The sequence below is a fragment of the Jaculus jaculus genome, chromosome 2 (assembly GCF_020740685.1).
Source record: "Jaculus jaculus isolate mJacJac1 chromosome 2, mJacJac1.mat.Y.cur, whole genome shotgun sequence".
NCBI classification, from domain to species: domain Eukaryota; kingdom Metazoa; phylum Chordata; class Mammalia; order Rodentia; family Dipodidae; genus Jaculus; species Jaculus jaculus.
The window spans coordinates 11871106-11896879 of NC_059103.1; the positions used below are offsets into that span (position 1 = coordinate 11871106).

Below are 25774 nucleotides of genomic sequence, written 5' to 3' on the forward strand. Positions count from 1 at the left end.
TTATGGGATGTATGCCAGGTTTGGTGACACAAGTTTTTCTTTAATCCCAGTACTTGTGAGGCTGAGATAGGATGATCACTGTGAGCTTGAGGCCAGCCTGGGGAAATGGAGTGAGGTCCAGGTCAGCTAAGTTATAGAGTGAGACTCTGCTTTAAAAGTAACACATCCCCCAAGAAAAATTCTGGGTGTGTGCTCTGTGGAGCCCGTGGTGGTCCAGTGAATCCACTCAGAGGAAGAAGGGGTCTTTCTAGTGTACAGAGACAGCTGCACCATTTCGAGAAACTGACCATTAATACCTCGTGGGTATTACTAGCATTTCCACTGGGGGGGGGGTTAACAGATCATATATATATATTTGAGAGATAGAAAGAGCGAGCGAGAGAGAGAAAGATAGAGAGAATGGGTGTGTGTCAGGGCTCCAGGCCCTGCCAATGAACTCCAAGATGCATGCGTCACCTTGTGCATCTGGCTCTCGTGGGTGCTGGGGAATCGAACCTAGGTCCTTTGGCTAGGCAAGCTATTAACCGCTAAGCCATCTCTCCAGTCCTCCTCCAATATTTTTGCATATTTAATTCAGCCATCCTACCGGCTGCCTACTCCTTTGGATGGTAGTGCTGGACAGTGAGGACCTACAGTGGATGCGCCTCTCTGTTCCCCCTTCCCTCCCACGCCCCTATGGCCAGCTAGTTCAGTTTCAGAAACAAGGTCTAGAATTAAGGCCCTCTGCCCTATCCCCTCTCAACTGCCCGGAGGATACCCGGGCGGGGCCGTGAATCAGCACTTGCTACGAGACATGCAAGCTTCATCCCCGCCAGGGGTCCCCAGCGGCCTCGGGGTTAGACCCCACCCCCACCTCGCCCGCCTCCGCCCTGCGCGCTACGCCTTCTGGGAGTTGTAGTCTCGACCGCCCCCTCCTTTGTCCTTGGTGTACTCAGCGAGCCGGCCAGCCGCCGGTCGAACTACAACTCCCAGGAGGCCGCGCAACCAGAGTCTGGGCAGGGCCGGGATGGGGGAGCAAAGGAGGAGGAGGGGGTCGTCTGGAGAATGTAGATGAAGGGATTCGGGGTGAGGTAGAAAAGAAGAGGAGCAGCTGGGAGAGAGGATCGTGGAAAAGTGCGCGGGGCGGCGCTCAGAAGACTATAGCGAGCGCGAGTGCATGCTGGGCGGGGTGAGGGGGCAGGGACCGAAGGCCCGGCCACAGCAGGGCCGGGCGGGGCGGGGGAGTGGGCGGGGCTTCTTGCGTCACGCGACGTGGGCGGGGCCGCCGGGGGTTGTCCGCTCGCGGCACGCACATCAGCCGCAGCCGCCTCGCGCCGGGTCCCGCGGTCGCAGCTCGCGTCGCCTCTTCCTCCTCCTCCTCCTCCTCCTCCTCCACGGTGCCGTCGCCGCTGCCACCGCCACTGCCTTCGTGAGTCGGATCCCTCCGGCACACGGGCTCCAGCCGCTCGCTCGCTCGCTTCCAAAAGCGCTTTCCCCCACCCTCCGCTCATCAAGGCCATCTCGGTCTCCTTGCTCCCACCCACCCCGCCCCGTCACCCGACACTCCAGACCGTGAAAGATGGTGGATCGCGAGCAACTGGTGCAGAAAGCCCGGCTGGCCGAGCAGGCGGAGCGCTACGACGACATGGCCGCGGCCATGAAGAACGTGAGTGTCTCCTCCCCTCCCCCCCTCCGCCCCGCCTCGCCTCGCCCCAGCCCTACCCGGGGTGGGTTGGGGTGTGTGTGTGTGTCGGGGGGACACGATCCCTTCGGCGTGGGGGATAAAATCAAAATTAAAAAAGAAAAAAAAAAAAAAAGGCCGGGGGCTTACAGTGTTGTGTCGTGACTGTAGGGTGATCGCCCCATTGCACTCCAGCGGGGAGATCTGGGGAGGGTCTGGATAGCCGCGGGCATCCGAACGGTGACGCGGCCTCTCCCCTGGGTTCCCGGGGAGCCCCATTTCCCCCCCCCTCACATCCCCGGGGTCAGGCTGGGGCGGGGTCTCAGTACCCGGGGGGTTTGGTGTGTGTGTGTGTGTGTGGTGGTCTCCCCGGTCTGAATGTCTGCGGGTCTGCTGGGGATTCGAGCCGGGGAAGGAGGTGTGTGTGGGGGGGACCGTGAGCATCCTTTGTGCCCCACTTCCCCTCCTCCCAGGCTGGGCGTGGGGGCGGGGGACCGCATGGATGCGGTTCCTCCTTTTTTTTCCCCCCCTCCCTGGTGTCTGGGCGGCGCCTTTTCCATTCACTCCGCAGGTCTCCCAGTTTTCCATCCCCCTCAAACTCCTACCCCATCTTCTTCCCCTACTTGTGCTCTCCTGACACATCCTTTCAAGAATCTCTCGCGGAGCGGGGTGGGAAATGTAGCTTTTTCTCAAAACGCGGCCTCAGTGGTGCAAAATCGAAACCACCTTGTTCACGTTTTTTTTCCCCCCTTAACAAAAGGCTTCTCTTTTACCCATTTCCCAAAGCAAGTCCTGTGGCTTTTAGGAAGGTGGGGGGCAAGTGTCTCACTGACATTTTTCGTTGATTTGCCCTCCACTTGCCTTCTTCATTTTTCCTTAAATGTTTTTGTGTGGAAAAGGGTTAGTATATTGTCTTCTAAAATTAAGGTGGTGACTGTTAGCTGACCCAATCCCATTTGTGATATATGCTGTTTTTCTTTTGAATGCAGGCACGCCTCTGCTGAAATTCCTCTAAGTCGGAAAAAAAAAATATATATATATATACACATACATATACACACACACATATATTCTGTCTGATGTGATATTGCAAACAAAGCAGTGGTGGGAGGCAGTATCAAGTCATTCCAGAAGATTCTGCATTTGTCATATTGCAGAGAGCCTAGACTGGGTGGAGGCTGGGAGGAGTTATTTTAAAGGGGGGGGGAGTCTTTCTTTATTTTTAATTAATTTTGTTAGCTGTATCTGAGGTTTTATTTTTCCTTTTTTTACTAAGCTTATACATTCCTTCTGCGATAAGAGACTACTGGTTCCTAGTTGTCGCATTTTGTCTGAGATGCAGGTTCCTTGCCTGAGTTGCACCAATTTGTCAGGAACACTAATTTAGCCAACCAGTTGGGACCCAGTTTGATATTAGAGGAAGGGGAATTACTAAATATTGTAAAATAAAATGCAAAAAAATTAATAATTTGGGTTTTCCACTACCTTAATATTTAAGTTCCTGCCTTATGTAACAAAGGTTTTCAAATGCATCTCTGGTGTGAAGTGGACGCTGACATGTACCTTGCATGTTAATCTCTCAAATGAAGCAGTAGAGATATTACCAATTATTTTTTGCATAATTTTACTAGTTTTTTGAAAGGCATCAGTGCCAATGCTTGATTTTTTTTTTTTTTTTTGCATTTAAGCCAGCTGCAAAAAAGGGTTTTCTCCTTATGAAAAAGAATTGATTTTAAAATTGGAAATCTTGCTGTATTCATATGCTGTTACAGTTGCTGTTTCATAATGTTTCAGTGCTCAAATGACACAATGTTGGGCTTTCTGGAACTCGCCAATCTTGGAAATACCTCTTTAGCTTGTGATATTTAGGCTAATTTTTCCGTATTTCTAGTTTCGCAGGAAAGCGAGTGACCTCGCACCTATATCCATAGCAACCCAGTGATGTCACATGCAATGACACAGAGGCTGCAATGCACCTAAGGGCTGGTAGGGAGTTTTTCAAGTGGCATTTGTCCAAGGTAATGCAGAAATTGGAGCTGATAAGCCAGGTGGAAATGAAGCACTTCTAGAGAGAATGGCTCCACAGCATTAAAATTCATTCTCCTTTAAATATGCAAAGCAGTGACCTCTAGGTCTAATTTTCTTATAAAAGTTCAAGTCAAGAGCTACTTGTACATTTATAAGCTCCACATCACTTACTTGAAGGAGTTTTAAAATAAGAATGTGTGTACAGTCCTTATGCAGAGGTGGGATGGGTAATTTGGTTATTGGAGATAATTCATTTGATGGGCTTTGATAAGAACCTTAAAAAAAAAAGCGATGGCTTCCTGCTGGCCATTTCCAGTAAGTAACTGTTAGGGAATGAGAATCCATTACAGAGTGTTTTAGCTCTGAACCTGGGAAGGTTCCCTCTTTGCTCATCTGTGTGTCTGCTTACTGTGATTCTGAGAAAATCCGCTTACCTCTGGCCCTCATTTTCCACATCTGTAGGAAACAATGCCAAAAAGTGAGGGGCACATGGTAACTACTAATGCTGCTAAAGGTCATGAGTGCTGGGGAGGCCCAGGGTTCAGTCTTCAGTACCCCCCCCCCCAATTTAAACAGTCATCATATGAGAACTTAGGATAAAGAAAGAAATTTCGTATTAATACTCAGTTGAGCTCTGCTGGGAAGGCTGACTTGGTGATTCTGGGGGAGTTCGAGTGTAGCTGCACCTAGGGGAATTATCCTGCTAGTAACATTGTCGGACTGTTGGTGAGCAGGATAGAAACAGGAATTTTGAAAAGGGCGAGAGAAAGGTCGGTTCAGTTAAATGTGTGACTTGCATTTGAGGAAAGCACGAGCACCTCTTGTTACATGACACAGTTGTCCCTCAGCCACATTTTTCTATATTCTGTTCACCATTGGTCAACCATGGTCCAAAAATATTAAAAAGTAATAAATTTTCAACTTCTATGACTGTCTGTTGTTATCATTGTTTCTGATTTATTATTAATCTCTTACTGTGCCTAATTTAGAGATTAGATTTTATCAGCTATATCATGGACAGGGGACATTGGAAACAGTGTTTGGGATTACCTACAGTTTCAGGGGTCTGCTAGGGAATTCAGAGAACGGGGCAGACCACTGAATTGTTCTGTTCTTAAGCTTTTCATAGCCTCCTGAGAAGGTAATATCCTAATTAGGCTACTGGTCCTTGCCTCACGGGGAGAAAAGGTAGACTACTAATCTTCCTGAAGTTACTGGGTTAAGCATTCTTAACTGGGGACTCGGGGTGCAAAAAGCCCTAATGGTTATATCAACATGTCTTCCGAGTGGAATCAATATATTTTAAAATTCTTACTGTCTGCTATGCTCTGTTTGCACTGGTGCTCCCAGGAGGCTAGATCAATAGCCATTATCCCTAATGGGGTGCTGGCCACCTCTGTAGATCCTTAGGAGGTGGAGCTTGCCCGTGCCAGCCATTATTCTCAGTCATGTGGTCTGAATTGTTCTCTCTGGAGCCAAGAGAATAGATAACTTTGTTTTTACACATTATGCTTCACAATGCAGAAATGAATATTAAGTGCTGTTCTGATAGTTAAAAAAAATCTCATGTAACTTCTGGATCTTTAGAGATAAAAGATGCTTTGAGGTGTACATTCTTGGATTAAGAGCAGATCCTGATGCAGGATTCCAGATCTAAAGCTTGGGGAAGCCTTGCTTATTAAGCTTTAAGCCGAACTATATTGAAAAGAGTGGAGGAAGCAGTGTTGTGTCTATTGCAGTTAAAACCATGTAACATGAACGTAGCCTGCTCATAATAACAAAATCTCAAAGAGCCCATTTTTATTTATTTATTATTATTGAGGCATGGCCTCACTCTAGACCAGGTGGCCTTGAATTCATGGAGGTCTCACCTACCTTAACATTGTGAGTGCTGATATTTAAAGGCACTAGTCACTAATACCCAGTTTAATGGTAAAACTTAGTAGTATCTAGCACAATCTATAGTATTATACAGCCATTACTTCTAGTTAGCTTATTTATTTGTGAGAGAGAGGGAGAATGGGCGTGCCAGGGCCTCAATCACTGCAGATGAATTTCATGTGCATACGCCACCATGTGCATCTGGCTTACGTGGGTCCTGAGGAATTAGAGCCTGTGTCCTTAGGCTTTGAAGGCCTTACTGCTAAGCCATTACTTCAGTCCACCTCTTGTTTAGTTTTTTAAAAAAGGTAAGCCAGGTGTGGTGGTGCATGCCGCAATCAGGATGTGGGAGGTGAGGCAGGAGGATGCAGAGAGTTCAAGGCCAGTTTCTGGTACATAGCAAGTTTGAGAATTGTTTGTTTCCATGTAGGGTCTCACGCTAGCCCAGGCTGGCGTGGTATTCACTCTGTAGCTCCAGACTGGCCTTGAACTCACTGGGATCCTCCTACCTCTGCCTCCAGAGTGCTGGGATTAAAGGCGCATGACCCTGTTTCATAAAAACTTAGAGAGAGCGAAGGGGAGGGGGGAGGGAGGTTTAAAGAATCATGCTGACCTAGACTACCGCTGGCCGGATTTCAGACCCTGATTACCCATTCAAGAATGTGTCAATGAAATGCCCACCACAGCTCACAGCCAGTGATCGTGGTTATCCAGTAGTTTTGTTTCCCGTCATCATCCAGCCCCTTTTCACAGGGACTTAGCTTTAGCTGGCTTTGTGTTTCCATTTGGAGTCACAGGACTTAAAAGCCATATGACATTCGCCTAAATAAACAAGAGTCATTCACCTGAAATGTGAGCAAACCATTAACTCCCGGGGGCTGAGGAAAGTGCTGGGGTCTTCTGGCAACTATATTCAACCCAAGGCTGACTGAGGAAACGCCTTCCTGCCATGTGGTAGTGTTCTCCCCCTAATGAGCACTCCTGAGCATTGAGAACAGAGGGCGGTTCAAGCCTGGCCTTGCAAGCTATAAGATGCGGGGTGTGTTATGGTTACCAGGATGCTTCTGGAGCTGGGGGGCTCCCACAAAGTAAGCATTACCTTTCCCACTCTTCTACCACCAACCATAACCTTTTTATTACTATTATTATTTTCGAGGCAGGGTCTCGCCCTAGCCCAGGCTGACCTGGAATTCACTATGTAGTCTCAGGGTGGCCTTGGATTCATGGCAGTCCTCCTACCTCTGCCTTCCAAGTGCTGGGATTAAAGGCATGCACTATCATGCCCAGCTTCTTTTTTTTTTTTTTTTAATTATTAATTTTTTAGATTTATTCAAAAATTATTTAAAGTCAGGCTTGGTGGCACATGCTTTTAATCCCACCACTTGGAGGCAGTTGGGGTATTGCTGTGAGTTCAAGGCTTTGCTGACACTACATAGTAAATTCCAGATCAGCCTGGGCTAGAGTGAAACTTTACCATGAAAAAGGAAAAAAATATATTTATTTTGAGAGAAAAAGACTAGCAGAGAATGGGCGTACCAGGGCCTCTAGCCTCTGCAAATGAACTCTGGACATATGCGCCCCCTTGTGCATTTGGCTTACTTGGGTCCTGGGGAATTGAACCTGGCTCCTTTGGCTTTGCAGGCAGGTGCCTTAACTGCTAAGCCATCTCTCCAGCCCATCTGTAATTTTTTTTAATTAACTATTTACTTGAGAGAGTGAGAGAAAGAGAGAGAGAGAGGGAGAGAATGGGCATTCAAGGGCCTCTAGCCTTTGCAAATGAACTCTAGACATATGTGCCACGTTGTGCATCTGGCTTACGCGGGTCCTGGGGAGTTGAACTGAGGTCCTTTGGCTTTGTAGGCAAACACCTTAACTAAGCCACCTCTCCAGCCCTCCATCTGTAATCTTTTATTTTATTTTTTATGATACACACACACACACACGAGGGGGGGAGGAAGGGAGGGAGAGAATTGGCTCACCAGGGCTTCTAGCCTCTGCACTCAAACATCAGATACATGCGTCACCTTGTGTGTCTGGCTTTTGTGGGTTCTGGGGAATTGAACATGGGTCCTTAGGCTTCGCAGGCAAGTGCCTTAACTGCTAAGCCATCTCTCCAGCCCTGCACTCTTTAAAAAAATATTTTTTTTCCGGGGCGTGGTTGCACACGCGTTTAATCCCAGTACTCGGGAAGCAGAGGTAGGAGGATTGCTGTGAGTTGGAGGTCACTCAGACTACCTAGTGAATTCCAGGTCAGCTTGGACTAGAATGAGACCCTACCTTGAAAAAAAAAAAAAAAAAACTTTTTAATTTGCAAGCAGAGGGAGCGGGGTGAGAATGGGTGTGCCAGGACCTGGTGCCACTGGAAACGAGCTCCATACCCATGCTCCACTTTGCACCTGGCATTATACGGGTACTGGGGAATTGAACACAGGCCTTCAGGCTTTGCAAGCAAGTGCCTTCAAATGCTCTCCGGCCCAACTCTAATCTTTATTTATTTACTTAAGAGAGAGAAAGAGGCAGAGAAGAGAGATAATGGGCACGCCAGGGTCTCCAGCCACTGCAAACTCCAGTTGCCCCCCTGCGCTCTGGCTTACATAGGTCCTGGAGAGTCAAACTGGGATCCTCTGGCTTTGCAGGCAAACGTTTTAACTGCTAAGCCATATCTCCAGACCCCAACCCTAATCTTTTATCTGGCAAGACTTTTGGTGAGTTCTGTATTCCTGCCAGATTCCATGGGAAATGGGGAGCAAAAAAAGAAAGCAAAGACCACTTTACATTTCTACTTACTTACTGTTTCGGTTTTTCAAGGTAGGATCTCACTTTAGTCCAGGCTGGCCTAGAATTCCCGGCGATCCTCCTGCTTGTGCCTCCCTAGTGCTGGGATTAAAGGCGTGCCTGACTTTCATGTATTTACTTGTTGGCAGAATCCCACAAGCCCAGGTTGACTTGGATGGAACTCACACTGGTCTTGAACTTGTGATCCACCTGCCTCAGCCTTCCAAGTGCTGGGATTACAGCTGTCAGCCATCTTGCCTGGCTCTTTGCGTTTTCTTTCTGTGTTGCTTCTTCCTACTGAAGTACATGTTTCAGTTCTATGGACGGGGACGGGGTGGGGGGCGTCTCATTGGCTGCCTTTCTAGGTTGGAAAGCCTTCTGGAGCCAACTGTCTTACATCCCTTCGCTTTCAAATATTTAATTATGAAGCCGGGCGTGGTGGCACACACCTTTAATCCCAGCACTTGGGAGGCAGAGGTAGGAGGATTGCTGTGAGTTCGAGGCTACCCTGAGACTCCATAGTGAATTCCAGGTCAGCCTGGGCTAGAGTAAGACCCTATCTCGGAACCAAAAAAAAAAAAAAAATTATGAAAGTACATCTGGTGTTGGTTTTATTTTTTAATTTTTGGGAGACAGGGTCTCATGTCCTAGCCCAGGCTGCCCTGGAACTCACTATGTCGTCCCCAGTAGCCTTGAACTCAAGATCCTCATGCCTCAGCCTCCAGAGTACTGTGGGATTGCAGGCATATGCATTGCATTCAACTGGTTGTATGAATTTTGTTTTTTTTCTTTTTGGAATTGTGAAGTATTGTCTCACTCTAGTTCAGGCTGACCTAGACTGGAATTCACCAGGTGGTCAGGGTGGCCTCGAACTGCCTCCCCAGTGTGTGATTGCGGGGCATACCACCATACCCAGCTTTCTACATGGGTGCTAAACCCCCAGCCATTGCCCCAGCTTTCTCTGTTTGTAAGAAGCTGGTGGAAGGTTAGCCAGGTTGCCACCAGCAATGTAAGAGTGAGTCCCTCTCACCGTGAAGCACGTCTCACCTGATTGGATAGCACTGATCATCCACATGGCATTAGCTCTACTCCTGAAGTGGTGAATACAAGAATTGCAGATAATTTTTGTTGTTGTCTTTGTTTTTCGAGGTAGGGTCTCACTCTAGCTGAGGCTGACCTGGAATTCACTAGGTAGTCTCAGGGTGGTTTTGAACTCATGGAAATTTACCTACCTCTGCCTCCCAAGTGCTGAGACTAAAGGCATGTGCCACAATGCCTGTCTGTTGCAGGTAATTTATTTCTGTCTCAAGTAGCTTGGGCTGATCCTCCTGCCTCCACCTCCCCACTGCTGGGCTCACAGGTGCCAGGCTCAGAGTTGTCTTGGGTTGGGAGGGTGGGGGTTAAGGCAGGATTTCACTCCAGCCCAGGCTGACCCAAAGCTTGTTCTGTAACTCTGAATTCATGTCAGTTCACCACACCTGGGTAATTTGGTTTTCCAAGGTAGAGCTGTAGCCCAGGCTACCTGGACTTCACTCTGTCTCTCAGGCAGGCCTCAAACTCAATGTGATCCTCCTACCTCAGCCTCCTGAGTGCTGGGACTAAAGGCATGCACCACCACATTCAGCTCTACTTTTTAATTTTTAAAAAATATTTTATTTTTTCTTTATTTATTAGAGAGAGAGAGAGAGAGAAAATGGGCACACAGAGCCTCCAGCCACTGCAAACAAACTCCAAATGTGTGTGCCCTTGTGCATCTGGCTTATGTGGGTCCCGAGGAATTGAACCTGGGTCCTTTGGCTTTGCAGGCAAGCGCCTTAACCGCTAAGCCATTTCTCCAGCCCTCATTTTTCACTTTTTGTACTTTTTAATTTTTTTTTTTTATTTCAGAGACAGAAAGGGTGAGTATGGGCATGCCAGGGCCTCCTGTCACTGTAAATGAATTCCAGATACATGTGCCACTTTGTGCATCTGGCTTTATGTGGGTATTGGAGAACTGAATCCATGCCATCAGGCTTTCAGGCTTTGCAACCAAGCAACTTTAACCACTAAGCCAACTCTCCAGCCCCCTTGCTTATTTATAAGCAGAGAGATGAAGATAGAATGGGCAGGCCAGGGTCTCCATCTGCTGCAACGAACTCCAGATGCATTGTCACTTTGTGCATCTGGTTTTACGTGGTACCAGGGAATCAAACCTAGGTCATTAGGCTTTGCCGGCAAGTGCCTTAACTGCTGAGCCATCTCTCCAGTACCCCCCATTTATTTTTTATATAGATATTAAACATAACATTAAGAAAAAAAAATCTGATGAGAGGCTGAGATAGGAGGATTGTTGTGAGTTTGAGGCCACCCTGAGACTACATAGTGAATTTCAGGTCTGTTTGGACTGGAGTAAAACCTTACCGGCAGGGGGGGGGGGGAGGGGGGGGAGCAAAATATCTGGGTAGGGAAGATATCTCAGCAGTTACACAAGAAAATTCCGAGGTGAGCATGGGGGGTGGTGGTACACAACTGTAACTTAGCACTTGGAGGCTGAGGCTGGATGATGGAAAGTTAAAGGACTTCCCAAGCCACCTAGTGAAACCCTGTGTCAAACTAAGAAGTTGGAGGCTGGGGAGATGGCTCAGCAGTTAAAGGGCCTTGTTTGCAAAGCCTGCTGGCCTGGGTTTAATTCCCCAGTACCCACATAAAGCCAGATATGCAAAGTGGTGTGTGCATCAGGAGCAGAAAGAGATCTTGGCATGCCCATAGTGTATCTGTCTATCTCACAAATAAATGAAAAAATATTTTTTTAAGTGAGAAAGGAAGCAAAACAGTTCCTTTGAAGCCATGTAGTGAGCGAACTGATAGGATATGAATGTGTATCATAAAGGGATTTTTATTAGAGATTAACTTACAGTATACCGGCTGGGAAGTCCTAGCGTGGCTGGAGAGGCAGAGAACCCAGTGGCTGCTCTGTCTAGGAGGCCGGATGCCTCAGCAGTCCAGTCTGGCACTGAAGGCCTGGTGGAGTCCTGGAGAGCTGCCAGTCCCCAGTCTATGCTGGGAGGCCAGTGAAATGGGTTCTGATGTCTGCCACAGGGTCAACAGATGCCTCAGGCAGTCAGACTGAAGGCCCAGTGTGCTCCCGCCCACTCTGGGGGAAGGTCTTCTCCAATCCCTCCTGGAAACACCTCATAAGCCTGCCCAAGAGGCATGTTTGATTCTTGATCTGATAAGTTGACAGTAGAATTTAGCCATCTGAGGAATGGAGATCATTCATTTTGGAATCTTCAATTTTCTTCTGCAAGGAAGTTTTTGTGTTCACATGCGTGTGGGTTTGTGTTGGCGTGTGTGGCCCAGGGTTTCTTCCGCAAATCACTCATCATCTTATCCTTCAGAGTCTCGTTGACTTTGGAGGTCACAATGAGCCCCCTGGGTCCTCATGTCTCTCTCTCTCCAATGCTGGGGTTCCAGGTACACATCACCATACTTTGTTTAGAGGTAGGGTCTCACTCTCACTCAGGCTGACCTGTAATTTACTATGTAGTCTCAGGGTGGCCTCAAACTCTCAGTGAACCGCCTACCTCTGCCTCCTGAGTGCTGGGGTTCCAGGTGCACACCACCACACTTTTAGTGAACTCAGGTCCTCATGCTTGCATAGCACGTGCTTTTCCAATGGAGCCATTCCCCTGCCTCTGAAAGGGATTAGTGGGGTGATGCAGTTTCAGGTCTGGAAAGCATTGCTAGTACTTGAGGCATCTAGAAATAGGCTTAAATTTTGTTTTTTAACTTGAGGACCCATAATGCTAAACACCCGCTCTACCAGTGAGCCACACTCCTGTGGAGCCCCCTATTACTTTTAGAGAGGATCTCCACATGTTCCTCAGTAGCCCCACACTTAATTCAGGGATCTCTGGCCTCAGTCTCTTGAATACAGCCACAGTGCCTGGCTAAGATTTTTTTTTTGGCTTGACAAGTTTTTATACAGTTTTACTTCCCTAGTCTTCCAGCATGAGGTAGTTCAGCATTGTCACTGTAGCAGAGGCTGAAGATGAGGGCAGCCACGTGGAGAACTCCTTGCCCAGGCTGATCTGGAATTCGCTATGTAGTCTCAGGGTGGCCTTGAAGTCACAGTGATCCACCCACCTCTGCCTCCCAAGTGCTGGGATTAAACGCATCTGCCATCACACCTGCCACCTCCCCTTTTTTAAAAAAAAATATTTATTTGTATGCGGAGTGAAATGGAACAGATTGGTGAGGAAGAATGACACTCCAAGGCCTCCATCCACTGCAAATGAACTCTGAAGTCCAAGTGCGTGTGCCACTCTGTGCATCCGGCTTTACGTGTGTAGTAGGGAATTGAACTCACATCCTTAGGCTTTTTGTAGGCAAGCCCCTTAACTGCTGAGCCATCTCTCCAGCCTGCTCTCCCCTCTCTTTTTTGGAGACAGGATCTCAAGTAATCCAGGCTAGCATTGAGCTGATCTGCCCCCTCCCCAATGCTGGGATTGCAGAAGTACATCACCGTGCCTGGCTTCATTTGCTGCTTGGTTATGGACGGAACATGTGCCTTTTCATAATGGGCACTTTCAGACAGACACAATAAGGGTGGGGTAAGATAATAAGCCCCCACACAGATGGCTCTCCACTCCCAGCACAATCTTTTATCTAAATGCTTTTTGGTTTTTTGAGGTAGGGCCTCACTCTGGCCCAGGCTGACCTGGAATTCACTATGTAGTCTCAGGGTGGCCTCGAACTCATAGGGATCCTTCTAACTCTGCCTTCAGAGTGGTTGGATTAAAGGTGTGCACCACCATGCCTAGCTCTAAATGCTTTTCTTTGCTTCTAGCCCCCTTGGGGATTATTTACCAGTTTGGAAGATGGGCTTTCTAACTACCTAAAATTACTCCTTATCTGTCACAGCAGCCCATATTATTGATAGTTTTTTCCCCCTCCAAGGTAGGGTTTCACTCTAGTCCAGGCTGACCTGGAATTCACTATGTAGTCTGAGAGTGGCCTGAAACTCACAGTGATCCTTCTACCTCTGCCTCCAGAATGCTGGGATTAAAGGCATGCGCCACTGTGCCCAGCTCCTGATTTTAAAATTTATTTTTATTTGAGACAGAGTGAATGGGTGTGCCAGAGCCTCTAGCCACTGCAAATGAGCTTCAGATGTGTGAGCCACCTTGTGCCTCTGGCTAATGTGGGATCTGGAGAATTGAACCTGGGTCCTTTGGCTTTTCAGACAAGTGCCTTAACCACTAAGCCATCTCTCCAGCCCCACAGTACCTTTTTTTTTCCTTAGTTTTTCAAGGTTTTAAAGTTTTTCTCTCTACCCCAGGCTAATCTGGAATTCACTATGTAGTCTCAGGGTGGCGTTGAACTGACAGCGATTCTCCTGCCTCTGCCTCCTGAGTGCTGGGATTAAAGATGTGAGTCACCACACCTGGCTTAAATATTTTATTTATTTATTAGAAAGAGGAAGAGAGAGGGATAGGATGGGTGTGTTAGGGCCTCTAGCCACTGCAAACAAAGCCCAGATGTGTGCCACAGGCTTTCCTGGGTACTGGGGAATCCAACCTGTGTCTTTAGGCTTTGCAGGCAAGTGCCTTAATTGTTAAGCCATCTCTCCAGCCCACGCCCCACAGTATCTTTAAATTCAATGTTACTTTGTTGTTGCTTTTGGTCTTGCTTACAGCATTAAGTCAGATGGCAGGTAGTTCATTTTCTTCCTTGGTACTTGTTGCAGTCAGGTTCACATTGCTGGCAGAAGATACCAGACCAAGAGCAGCTTGTGGGGAAAAAAGGGGTTTATTTTGGTTTACAGACTCAAGGGGAAGCTCCATGATGGCAGGGGGAAGTGATGGCATGGCAGAAGATGGACATCACCTCCTGTCCAGCATCAGATGGACAATAGCAACAGGAGAGTGTGTCAAACACTGGCAAGGGGAAGTTGGCTATAATGCCCATAAGCCCGCCCCCAGCAATGCACTGCCTCCAGGAGGCTCTAATTCCTAACTTGCCATCAGCTGGGGATATAGCATTCAGAACACTTATGTTTATGGGGGACCCCTGAATCAACCCACCGCAGTATTACAGAGGTGCACCCAAGTGTGAGCTGCTATTATCTTGTAGCTGTGTGAGGGGAAGAAATCCTGGGTGGGTGGAGAGGGGGATGCTGAGTCTGTGGGTACGCTGCCCCCTTTCTTGCTGCCTTTTCCGAAAGGATGATTCTGTTCTGGCGCTAGCTGTAATCTGATAGAAAAGCTAATGCCCACTGGATTTCTTAGGGGCTGTGTGCTTAAACCATACTTGCTTTTTAATTTTTTTTTTTTTTTTCCTGAGGTAGGGTTTCATTGGTTCATGCTGACCTGGAGTTCACTGTGTAATCTCAGAGTGGCCTTGAACTCACAGGGATCCTCCTACTTCTGCCTGTGCACCACCATATCTGGCTTGCTTGGCTTTTTTGCCTGCCAAACATCATCATTATTTTGGCCTTTAAAAAAATATTCGAAAGCCGGGCGTGGTGGCGTACGCCTTTAATCCCTGCACTCGGGAGGCAGAGGTAGGAGGATCGCTGTGAGTTCGAGGCCACCCTGAGACTCCATAGTGAATTCCAGGTCAGCCTGGGCTAGAGTGAGACCCTACCTCAAAAAACCAGAAAAAAAAAAAATAATAATAAAGAAATATTTGAGAGAGGAAGAGACAGAGTGGGTGCGCCAGGGCCTCTAGTCACTATAGATGAACTCCAGATGCATGTGCCACCTTGTGCATCTGGGTTCACGTGGGTACTAGAAAATCGAACCTCAGTCTTGGGTTTTGCTGGTAAGTGCCTTAAGCACTAAGCCATAGCTCCACACTTTGGCTTTTTTTTTTTGTATGTGATATTTAGAATGTGTGATGTGTGCATATATGTGTGTGTGTGTAAATGTGCACACCCTGTGAATGTGTGGTAGGGAGGCCAGAGAAGAACACCCCTCCCCTCCGCCGTCACCCGTCTATCCACTCTGAGATGGAGTCTCTCACTGATTGCTTCGTACATGCTGAGCAGGCGCAAGGATGCCACCCACCCTGCCTCTTTATTTGACCTTTTTTTTTTTTTTTTTTTTTTTGAGATAGTTTCACTGTTACAGACTTGACTGGCCTGGAACTAACTACACAGACCAGGCTAGCTTGACCTTGGATACGTGATCCAGCTTCTGTCTACAGGCAGGTTAGACGTGTACCACCACCACACCTGGGTTTTTTTGTTTTGTTTTTGTGTTTACATTTTAAAAATTAGCTGGGCATGATGGTGTACACTTTTAATCCCAGCCCTCAGGGGGCAGAGGTAGGAGGATTGCCGTGAGGCCACCCTGAGAGTAGATAGTGAATACCAGGTCAGCCTGAGCTAGAGTGAGACCCTTCCTCAAAGAAACCAAAAAAAAAAACAAAAAAAAAAAAACGATTATTTGATAGAGGCAGATGGAGGATAGACACTCTAGCTCTTGCAAACAAACTTGACACATGTGCCACCTCGTTCATCTGGCTTTATGTGGGTACTGTGAACTCTAATTTGGCCCCTTAGGCTTTGCAGGCAAGCACCTTAACCACTGAGTCATCTTTCCAGCCCCTGGCTTATTTTTGTTTTGAGACAGGGTCTGGTCCTGGACTTTATATTCCTATCTCAGTTTCCTAAGTTTCTTTCTTTCACTGCTGATTATTTAATATTGCTTACCATTTATTTGACCTCGATGGCTGTATAGTTGAGGCTTAAATTATGACAGAACTGTTCTCTAAGAGCAGTCCTAGGCTTCTTTTTGAAACTGTCATTTGGCCCCATGATTCAGTATTTTTGTATCATTTACCTAGGGAGAACTTGGTTTTTTTCTGTAGTAGGATCTCACTGTAGCTCAGGCTGACCTGGAACTCACTCTAGTCCCAGGCTAGCCTTGAACTCATAGCTCTGTGGCAGTCAGGTTTGCTTTGCTGGTAGAAATCACCTAACCAAGAGCAGCCTGTGGGAAAAGCAGAGGTTTATTTTGGCTTACAGGCTTGAGGGGAAGCTCCATGATGGCAAGGGGAAAACAATGAGCATGAAGGTGGACATCACCCCCTAGCCAACATAAGGTGGACAACAGCAACAGGAGAGTGCGCCAAACACTGGCATGAGGAAACTGGCTATAACACCCATAAACCCGCCCCCAACAATACACCACCTCCAGGAGGCTTTAATTTCCAATTGCCATCAGCTGGGGAACCTAGCATTCAGGACACCTAAGTTTATACTGGACACCTGACTCAAACCACTATATTCCGCCCTTGACAGTGTATTCAACCGAACTTTTAACAGTCCCCATAGTTTTTATCAATTCCAGTGATGTTCAAACATCCCCATAATCCAAGGTCTTTTAACTGAGCCAAAATTCCCCCCCCCAAACCCATAATGGCACAGAATAAACATACTGCTAATATGGCATTGGGCATAGCAAAAAAAGTACTCAAGAAATACATGATTTAAACAGGGCAAATACCAAACTCTGTAGCTCCAAGTGCAACAACTCAGTGACAAACCTCCCAGTTTGATAACTAACCAGCAACAAGTCTCTGGAGTTCCAATTCCGCCCCTCCAGCTAGGAAAACTTCATCGGGGCCAGCAGCTCTCCTTGGCAGCCATCTCATGGCCCCAGCATCTCCACTGGGTCTTCACTGCAATCTACGGTTCATCCTCATGGCCCCATGGGGTCTCCATGCAGGCATCCAGCACACCTGTTTCACACTGCCCAAGGCCATTTCCAAAACACAAGACTGTTGTAAACCCAATGACCCTGTCTTTCCTGCATTTCTGATACTCCATAATACCAGGTAGGGTGCCAACTTGTTAATCCAGGAGGGAATAAAGCAGACTTTGAAGAACAGGACTCTCCTTGAGCACTCAGGCCCCTTCAAAAGAGTCTACATTCTTCCTGTTGCCCCAGTGCAGGTCAGCTGGCCCAATTTCAATGGTTGTAATCTCTCAAACAATTTGTAAGTGAGTGGGAAGCAGTTTAGGCCCAACGATTTCATTTTTTTCTGTGCCATATCCCTCTGCTCACATCAGTTAATTTCTACACCAAGCATCACTGCACAACTTCTCAGGACATGGGCATAAGCGTTTCACACAAACTGCCTCTAACTCAGTCCAGGCAAAGCTCTTTCTCACCCTCACAAGCCAAACCTCACAGCCCACAGTTCTTACTGCATTCAGGTCTTGCAGCTCAGACCAGAACAGTCCATCAAGCTGTACTTACAGCACTGCAAGGCATCTCTTAGGCCAAGGTTTCAAATCCTTCCACATTCCTCTTAAAAATCAGCTCCAAAAGGCCAAAGCCACACAATCAGGTATCTAGCAGCAATCCCTCTCCTCGGTACCACTTTTTACTGTTACAATCACGTTTGCATTGCTGGTAAAAATCACCCAACCAAGAGCAGCTTGTGGGCAAAAGGTTTATTTTGGCTTACAGTCTTGAGGGGAAAACAATGGCATGAGCAGAGGGTGGGCAACAGGTACAGGAGAATGTGCCAAACACTGACATGGGGAAACTGGCTGTAACACCCATAAGCCCACCCCCAATAATACACCGCCTCCAGGAGGCATTAATTTCCAATTGACATCAACTGGGAACCTAGAATTCAGAACACCTAAGTTTATGGGGACACCTGAATCAAACCACCACACAATCCTATTTCTGCCTCCTGAATGCTGGGACTTAAGGCAAGCACACCTGCCTATAATATCTGTCCCATTCTAACCCCTTCCCCTGCCCCCCAGATAGGGTCCCACTCTGGTCCAAACTGATCTGGAATTCACTACGTAGTCTCCGGTGGCTTCTTGAGTGCTGAAATTTATTAGTGCAGAGCCAAGGAAAGGCACCCATGTGGCTGAAGGTCCTTCTTGGAGTGCATGGAAAAAAGAGAGCTCCTGCCCTGTGGGAGCTCATGTGGAGAGTAAGGGCTAGGGGGCTGTTGAGGCTGGACCTGGGCCTGAGCAAAGCCAGACCAGATCCAGCAGAGGGAAAAACTGACCCACAGCTGGAATTTCCCAAGTGGTCAGAGCAATTTCTGTTTTTGTTGTTGTTTTTTGTTTTGTTTGTTGTTTTTGAGGTAGGGTCTCACTCTAGCCCAGCTGACCTGGAATTCGCTATGGAGTGTCAGGGTGGCCTCGAACTCGCAGCGATCCTCCTACCTCTTGTCTCCCAAGTGCGAGTGCTGGGATTAAAGGCGTGCGCCACCATGCCTGGCTGGCTTTTTTTATTTTTTTTAAGATTATTTTATTTTATTTATTAGAGAGGATAGATACATACATACAAGGAATGGATGCACCAGGGTCTCTAGCCACTGCATGTGCCACCTTGTGCATTTAGTTTATGTGGATACTGGGGATTTGAACCTACGTCTTCTCTTCAGGCTTAGTAGGCAAGCTCGTTAACCTCTAAGTCAATCTTCCCAGCCCTATTTTCTGTTTTTGAGACAGGGTGTCAGTAAGTTGCTTTGCGGACTAAATTCTGCCTGTGACTCCCAATTAATCAAACTTTAAGGCCTCTAAAAGTTTATATAGAGATAGGGCTGGAGAGATGGCTTAGCGGTTAAGCGCTTGCCTGTGAAGCCTAAGGACCCCGGTTCGAGGCTTGGTTCCCCAGGTCCCACGTTAGCCAGATGCACAAGGGGGCGCACGCGTCTGGAGTTCGTTTGCAGTGGCTGGAAGCCCTGGCGCGCCCATTCTCTCTCTCTCCCTCTATCTGTCTTTCTCTCTGTGTCTGTCACTCTCAAATAAATAAATGAAAAAAAAAGTTTATATAGAGATAAACCCTACAGCTTCATGCGTGTGAAGCAAGCACGCTATTCACCAAGCCACAACCCCTAAGGGCCTTTCTAGACAAATAACTGTCACTGTGCTTCCCTCTGTCCACTGCCAGAAGAGAAGATCCTTCCCCTGCTTGTATGCCCATCCCTCACTCTCCTCCCTGCCGTGCGGGCCTGCCCGCACAGGTGCTAGAGGCAACCCGCAGGTGTCTCCGTCTTTACTCATCCACTTGTTTCTTGGAGACAGAATCTCTACCTCAGCAGCTGGGTGTGGCCATGCACATCTAAAACCCCGGTCCTGTGGGCATTCCAGGTCAGCCTGGGCTGGAGTGAGAGCCTACCTTGAAAAGGAAAGAAGAAAAACACTTTTAACTTCATGAGGTCCCAGTGGTTGATTAGTATTGTTTTTGTGTTGTGTGTGTGTGTGTGTGTGTGTGTGTGTGTTTGCTGTAGGATCTCGTTGTAGCTCAGGCTGACTTGGAATTCACTATGTAGTCTCAGGGTAGTCTCGAACTCACAGCGATCCTCCTACCTCTGCCTCCTGAATGTTGGGATTAAAGGCGTGCACCACCATGCCCTGCTTATTAGTGGCTTTATTTCCTGATCAACTAGGGTTCTATTCAGAAAGTTGTTGCCTATTCAATATGTTGAAGGGTTTCTCCTACTTTTTTCCCTATAGTAGTTTCAGAATATCAGGTCTGATATTAAAGTTTTTGGTCCATTTGGACTTGATCCTTGTGCATTTTCATCCTTCTACATATATTGATAGCCAGTTTTCCCAGCACCATTTGTTAAAGAGGCTCTTTTCTCCAATGAATAATTTTGTTTTTTGTTTTTGAGGTAGGATCTCAGCCTAGTCCAAGCTGACATGGAATTCACTGTGGAGTCTCAGGGTGACCTTGAACTCACGACAATCCTCCTACCCCTGCCTCCCAAGTGCTGGGATTAAAGGCTTGTGGCACCACGCCCGGCTCTTCTTGGTATTTTTGTCAGATCAGATGGCTGTAGCTGCCTGGGTGTACATCTGGATCTTGGGCTCCATGTCTGTTTTTATGTCAGTACTCCGCTGTTTCTGTTACCAGGGCTCTGTGACATAGCTTAAGATCAAGTATGGTGATCTAACCAGCCTTTTTTCTGTTGCTCAAAATTGTTTTGGCTATTCAAGGTTTTTTGTGCTAGGGAAGCACTCTTTTTAAATATATAGGTATAAAGCCGGGTGTGGTGGCGCACGCCTTTAATCCCAGCACTTGGGAGGCAGAGGTAGGAGGATCACCATGAGTTCGAGGCCACCCTGAGACTCCACAGTGAATTCCAGGTCAACCTGGACTAGAGTGAGACCCTACCTCAAAAAACCAAAAAAATGTGTGTGTGTGTGTGTGTGTGTGTGTGTGTGTGTGTATTTCAGAGAGACAGAGTAAAAGAGGCAGATAAAAGAGAGAGTGGATGTACCAGGGCCTCCAGCCACTGCAAATAACTCGATAGATGTGTCATCTTGCGCATCTGGCTTAAGTGGGTACTAGGGAGTCGAATCTGGGTCCTTAGGCTTTGCAGGTAAGCACCTTAACCACTAAACCACTCTCCAGCCCTAGGGGTTCACTCTTAATCCCTGAGCCATCTCTCCACGTTAACCTAGGATTCCTCCTGTGGTGGCAGCCAGACATTCCTATCTGCTGCCTGGGTGTTCACACGTCATACCCTGCTGCTTGCCTCAGACTTGCTAATGCTGACTTGGCTGCTGCTGGTCAGGTGTCCAGGCCCCGTTCACAGGGCTAGAGAGAAAATTCCATCTCCTGGAGGTGCGACGTGGCCACTAGAAAGGGGAGGGTGGGTGTATGCCGGGTTGGGAGGGATTGTTGGGCCCGTTTTCCCAAACCTTGTGGGCTGGATTCATCTGCTGTGTGTTCCTGTCACTTTAGCCATTCACAAGTGACCTTGTTGCCACAATGATTCACTGGTGATTCACATGACCAACCTTAGATTATCGGGTGGAGTGTGAGCATTACAGTGGTGTGGAAAAGCAGAGTTGTTCGGGATGAGGAAGAGTCCAGTTATTCCATCCTGGGAATTGGCGGCTTGGAGTGTAGTTTTTCTACCTGAATAAGACTGACATTAGGGCCACATTAGTTTTAGCTGTTGGGTGAGGCTGTCTTATGCGTTGTGGGGTATTAAACAGCATTCCGCGGATAAAGCCCTTGTGACACAAGCTCAGATGCCCAGGCCCATCTTAAAAGGTGGAAGCTGTGGCCGCCTTCTGTAAATCCAGCATGCCTGCGGAGACGTGGGAGGCAGAGGAAGGAAAATTTCCTATAAGCTCTCAAACCAGCTATCCTGGTAAATGGAGCGATAAACAAGGAGCACTGAGAGAACCAGCCTCAAACAGGGTGGGGCGGAAGTTGTCCCCTTGACCAGCAGTGACAGACATTACCCACACAGGAAGCAGGAATTTTGTGTTGTCTATGCACCATTTATCAGTTTTCGAGATGGGGCCTCATTCTGGCCCCAGCTGACCTGCAATTCACTGGGTAGCCCAGGCTGATCCCAAACTTGCAGCAGTCCTTGTGCCTCAGGTCCCCCAGTGCCAAGTTGAGGGTGTGTGCCACCACACCTGGTTGTGAGTGGCAGTTGTAAGGAAATAAACTCTGGGTTGATCCCAGTAATGTTAATACCTTAAGGTGGACTAAGGTGAGTTCTCCCAGGGTTGTGTAAGAGGGTTAAGGACTCAGTAGGATTTCTAAGAGGGAAAGAAGTGCTGGTTTGGGGTGTATTGTGAGTGTGCATTTGAGGGAAAAATGTGCTTTATTACCTCCATCATGGCAGGATTTATCTGCCTCCCCATGAAAGGTTTCCATGGTAGGGAATGAAATCCTCTTACCTGTTTTTCATCTTTGTCTTATTGTTTCTATGCAATACATAAACAGATAACATCCTCTCTCTTATTTTATGTATTTATTTTTGGTTTTGGAGGTAGAGTCTTGCTGTAGTCCCAGGCTGACCTGGAATTCATTCTGTAGTCCCAGGCTGGCCTCAACTCACAGTGATCTTCCTATCTCAGAATCTTCTGGAAGCTCCCGAGTGAGCTAGAGTGGCAAATGGAGAACCTGCTTTCACCCAAGGTGCAAGGTGAGGGCTGACAACTGTCATTGTCCTCTAACCTCACACACTCAGATACGCATACCGTACACTCGGGCTGGCTCATAAACCATTTAACAAGAGGATGTAGCCGGGCATGGTGGTGAATCGACCTTTAATCCCAGCAGAGGTAGGAGGATTGCTGTGAATTTGAGGCCAGTCAGACTACACAGTGAATTCCAGGTCAGCCTTGGCTAGAACGAAACCCTAACCCCCCCACCCCCCCACCCCACAAAAATTATTTACGTGCGTGCACCAGGTCTCTTGCCACTGCAAATGAATGCCCATCAGATGTACATGAGTGGCTGGGTATTTGAATCTGGCCTGGCAAGCTTTGTAAGCAAGTGCCTTTAATCACTGAGCTATCTGCCCAGCCTCCAATTTATTTATTTATTTATTTATATTTGTTTGCTTGCTTTTCAAGGTAGGCTGACCTGGAATTAGTCTCAGGCTGGCATCAAACTCACAGGTGATCCTCCTACCTCTAACACTAACCCTAGTTGAATGCTGGGATTAAAGGTGTGCATCACCACACTCAGCTTTCCTTTTTTATTTATTTTTCTTCTTACTTATTTTTGTTTTTCAAGGTAGGGTTTCACTTCACTGAGCCTGCCAGGGTCTCTGGCTGCTGTAAACATACTGCAGATGCATGTGCCTCTACATGCATCTGGCTTTACATGGGAACTGGGGAATCAAACCCAGGCTGTTAGGTTTTGCAGGCAAGAGCCTTCACCACTGAGCTGTCTCTCCAGGCTGACCTGGAATTCACTATGGAGTCTCAAGGTGGCCTGGAACTCATGGTGATCCTCCTACCTCTGCCTCCCGAGTGCTGGGATTAAAGGCGTGCACCACTGTGCCTGGCCTTTTTCTTTTGGGAAGTGGGGGGGGGGGGTCGCAGAGGACAGAGTCTTTGCATTTAGTCCCAAGATCCTTTGGAACTTTAAGCCTCCTGCCTTAGCCTCCCCAGTTACTGGGACTGCAGGCATGAGCTACTATGCCTGACTACTGGGTGATGTTACATACAGTTTTTCTTTTCAAGGTAGGGTCTCACTGTAGCCCAAGCTGACCAGGAATTTACTCTGTAGTCTCAGGGTAGCCTCGAACTCTCGGCGATCCTCTTGCCTCTGCCTTCCAAGTGCTGGGATTAAAGGCATGCGCCACTGTGCCCGGCTCAGTCTTACATATTCTTTAAGTGTTTATTAGAGAAATTGCCTTTCTCTCTGTTTTGTGATGTTTGTCTTCCTCATCGAAGATACTTCACAGGAAACGCCGAGACTCCCAGCTAAGTGGTCAAGGTGCCGAGAATTCAGTGTCTGTTAAGTGCTTAGCACCCCTCCTGCAGCCGGGGAGAATCGAAGGCCTAGAGCATGCAGGCAGTGCTGTGCGTGGGTCTTACGGGCCCCCTTCCCTGAGGCCCTGTTGGCAGTTCATGACGGGGGGGAGGTTAGCCTTTTCAGTGCCACAGGCCGTCCCCAGGCTGCTGTTAATGATTCCATACCCAAGCTCAGTGGGTCACACACGCAACTTAAAAACATGAAAGTGGGCAAGGACTAGTTGGAAGGAAGGAAGGGTGGTATAAGAGATGGTATTAGGAACTGCATATGGTCAAAACATACTCGGGCCGGAGAGATGGCTCAGTGGTTAAGGCGCTTGCTTGCAATGCCTAAGGACCTGAGTTCAATTCCCCAGTACTCACATAAAGCCAGATGCACAAGGTGGCGCATGTGTCTGGAGTTCATTTGCAGTGGCTAGAGGCCCTGGCATCCCATTCTCTATCTGCCTCATTTTCTCTCTCAAATAAACAAAATATTTAAACAAACAAACCACATATACTTGTATGAAATTGTCGACAACATCTTTTAAAACAATTGAAAGTCTACAGGGTGGAGTTTGGCTCTCTGCGCTGCTGTTTGGCAGTGGTGAGAATTTGTGGTTACTCTCTCTTTGAATCACATTTACATAGTGAGTGTCATTACCGACATGGTCTAGTGGTTATAACACATATGTAGGATTTGGCCAGGCACATGCCTTTATTCCCAGACACAGGAGGCAGAGGTAGGAGGATTGTTGTGAGTTCGAGGCTACCCTGAGACTGCATAGTGAATTTCAAGTCTGCCTGAGCTGGAGTGAGACCCTGCCTTGGGGGAAAAAAAAAAAAAAAAAAAGGACTTGGTGGCTGTTAAGAAACTGCAGGTGCTTGTCCCGTTCTGTCTCCTCTGAGAGCTTGGCCCTCAAGAGGCCGTGGCCATAGATGTCTTGTGAGCAAGTGTTTTTCATGAAATGTTTCCCTTTTATACAGTTTTTATTCAGGGTGATAGCTGTCAGGAAATCCCAGCTAAAGGTGTTCTTTTTGTTTTTGTTTTCGAGGTAGGGTCTCACTCTAGCTCAGGCTGACCTGGAATTCACTGTGGAGTCTCAGGGTGGTCTTGAACCCACGATGATCTACCTTTGTCTCCCAAGTGCTGGGATTAAAGGCATGCTTAGTTTCCCAGGTTGCATTGCTACCTCAAAAATGCAATTTCAGCACTGGTAGGTGGAGGCAAGAGGATCAGAAGTTCAAGGTCATCATTAGCTATATAGTGAGTTCAAGACAAGCCTGGACTACATTGGACCTCATTTAAAACAACAAGAAAAAAAAACAGGGCTGGGAGATGGCTTAGCAGTTAAGTGCTTGCCTGTGAAGCCTAAGGACCCTAGTTCAAGGCTCCATTCTCCAGGACCCACGTAAGCCAGATGCACAAGGTGGCACATGCATCTGGAATTCATTTGCAGTGGCTGAAGGCCCTGGCGCACCCATTCTCTCCCTCTTTCTCTCTCTCTGTCTCTTTTCTCTCTCTGTTATTCTCAAATAAATAAGTAAATAAATAAAATAAGCGAACAAAAAACAGGCTAGGGAGGTGGCTTAGTGATTAAAAGTGCTTGCTGCACAAGCCTAATGGCTGAAGTTTGGATCTCCAGGGCTCACATTAAGCCAGATGCAGTAGTGCACACTAGTAATTCCAGCACGTCTGCAGCAGTGGGAATCTAGAGAATCCCAAAGTTCATGTGCAAGCTTGTCTGGTGTACGCAGCAGGAAACCACAAGGAGGACCAACAGCTAGAGGTCGTCCTCTGGTGTCCACACACGCACGATGCACATGGGTACACACACCTCCAAACCAAACCAAGTGCCAGAAAGAGCCCCTCAAATCATCTGGAATTGCCTGTTTCCTCTGATGACTATTGTTCTTTGAGTGCAAGTCCTTTGTCATAAGACTTTGTGACAGGGTCTCACTATGTATCCCAGGATGGACTCGAACTAGAAATCCTGTCTCCAATTTTTTTTTCTTTTAATATATCTTATTTATGTGTCTCGAGGGAGAGGGTGCAGGGTGCACCAGAGCCTCTTAGGCCACTGCAAACAAGCTGTGCATTTGGTTTTACGTGGGTAACGAGAATTAAACTCGGGTCCTTAGGCTTTGTGGGCAAGCATCTTAACCACTGAGCCATCTTTCCAGCCCCT

At 47.5% G+C, this 25774-nt stretch overlaps 1 protein-coding gene across 1 annotated transcript in view; it reads left to right on the forward strand.

Moving 5' to 3' along the window:
* Positions 1-1286: 1286 nt before the first annotated feature.
* Positions 1287-25774, forward strand: part of Ywhag (tyrosine 3-monooxygenase/tryptophan 5-monooxygenase activation protein gamma) — a 37023-nt gene continuing 12535 nt past the window's right edge. The window contains exon 1 of the mRNA XM_004666275.2: positions 1287-1645. Coding sequence (XP_004666332.1) covers positions 1559-1645 — 87 coding nt within the window. The 5' untranslated portion in view covers positions 1287-1558. The remainder of the gene's footprint in view (positions 1646-25774) is intronic.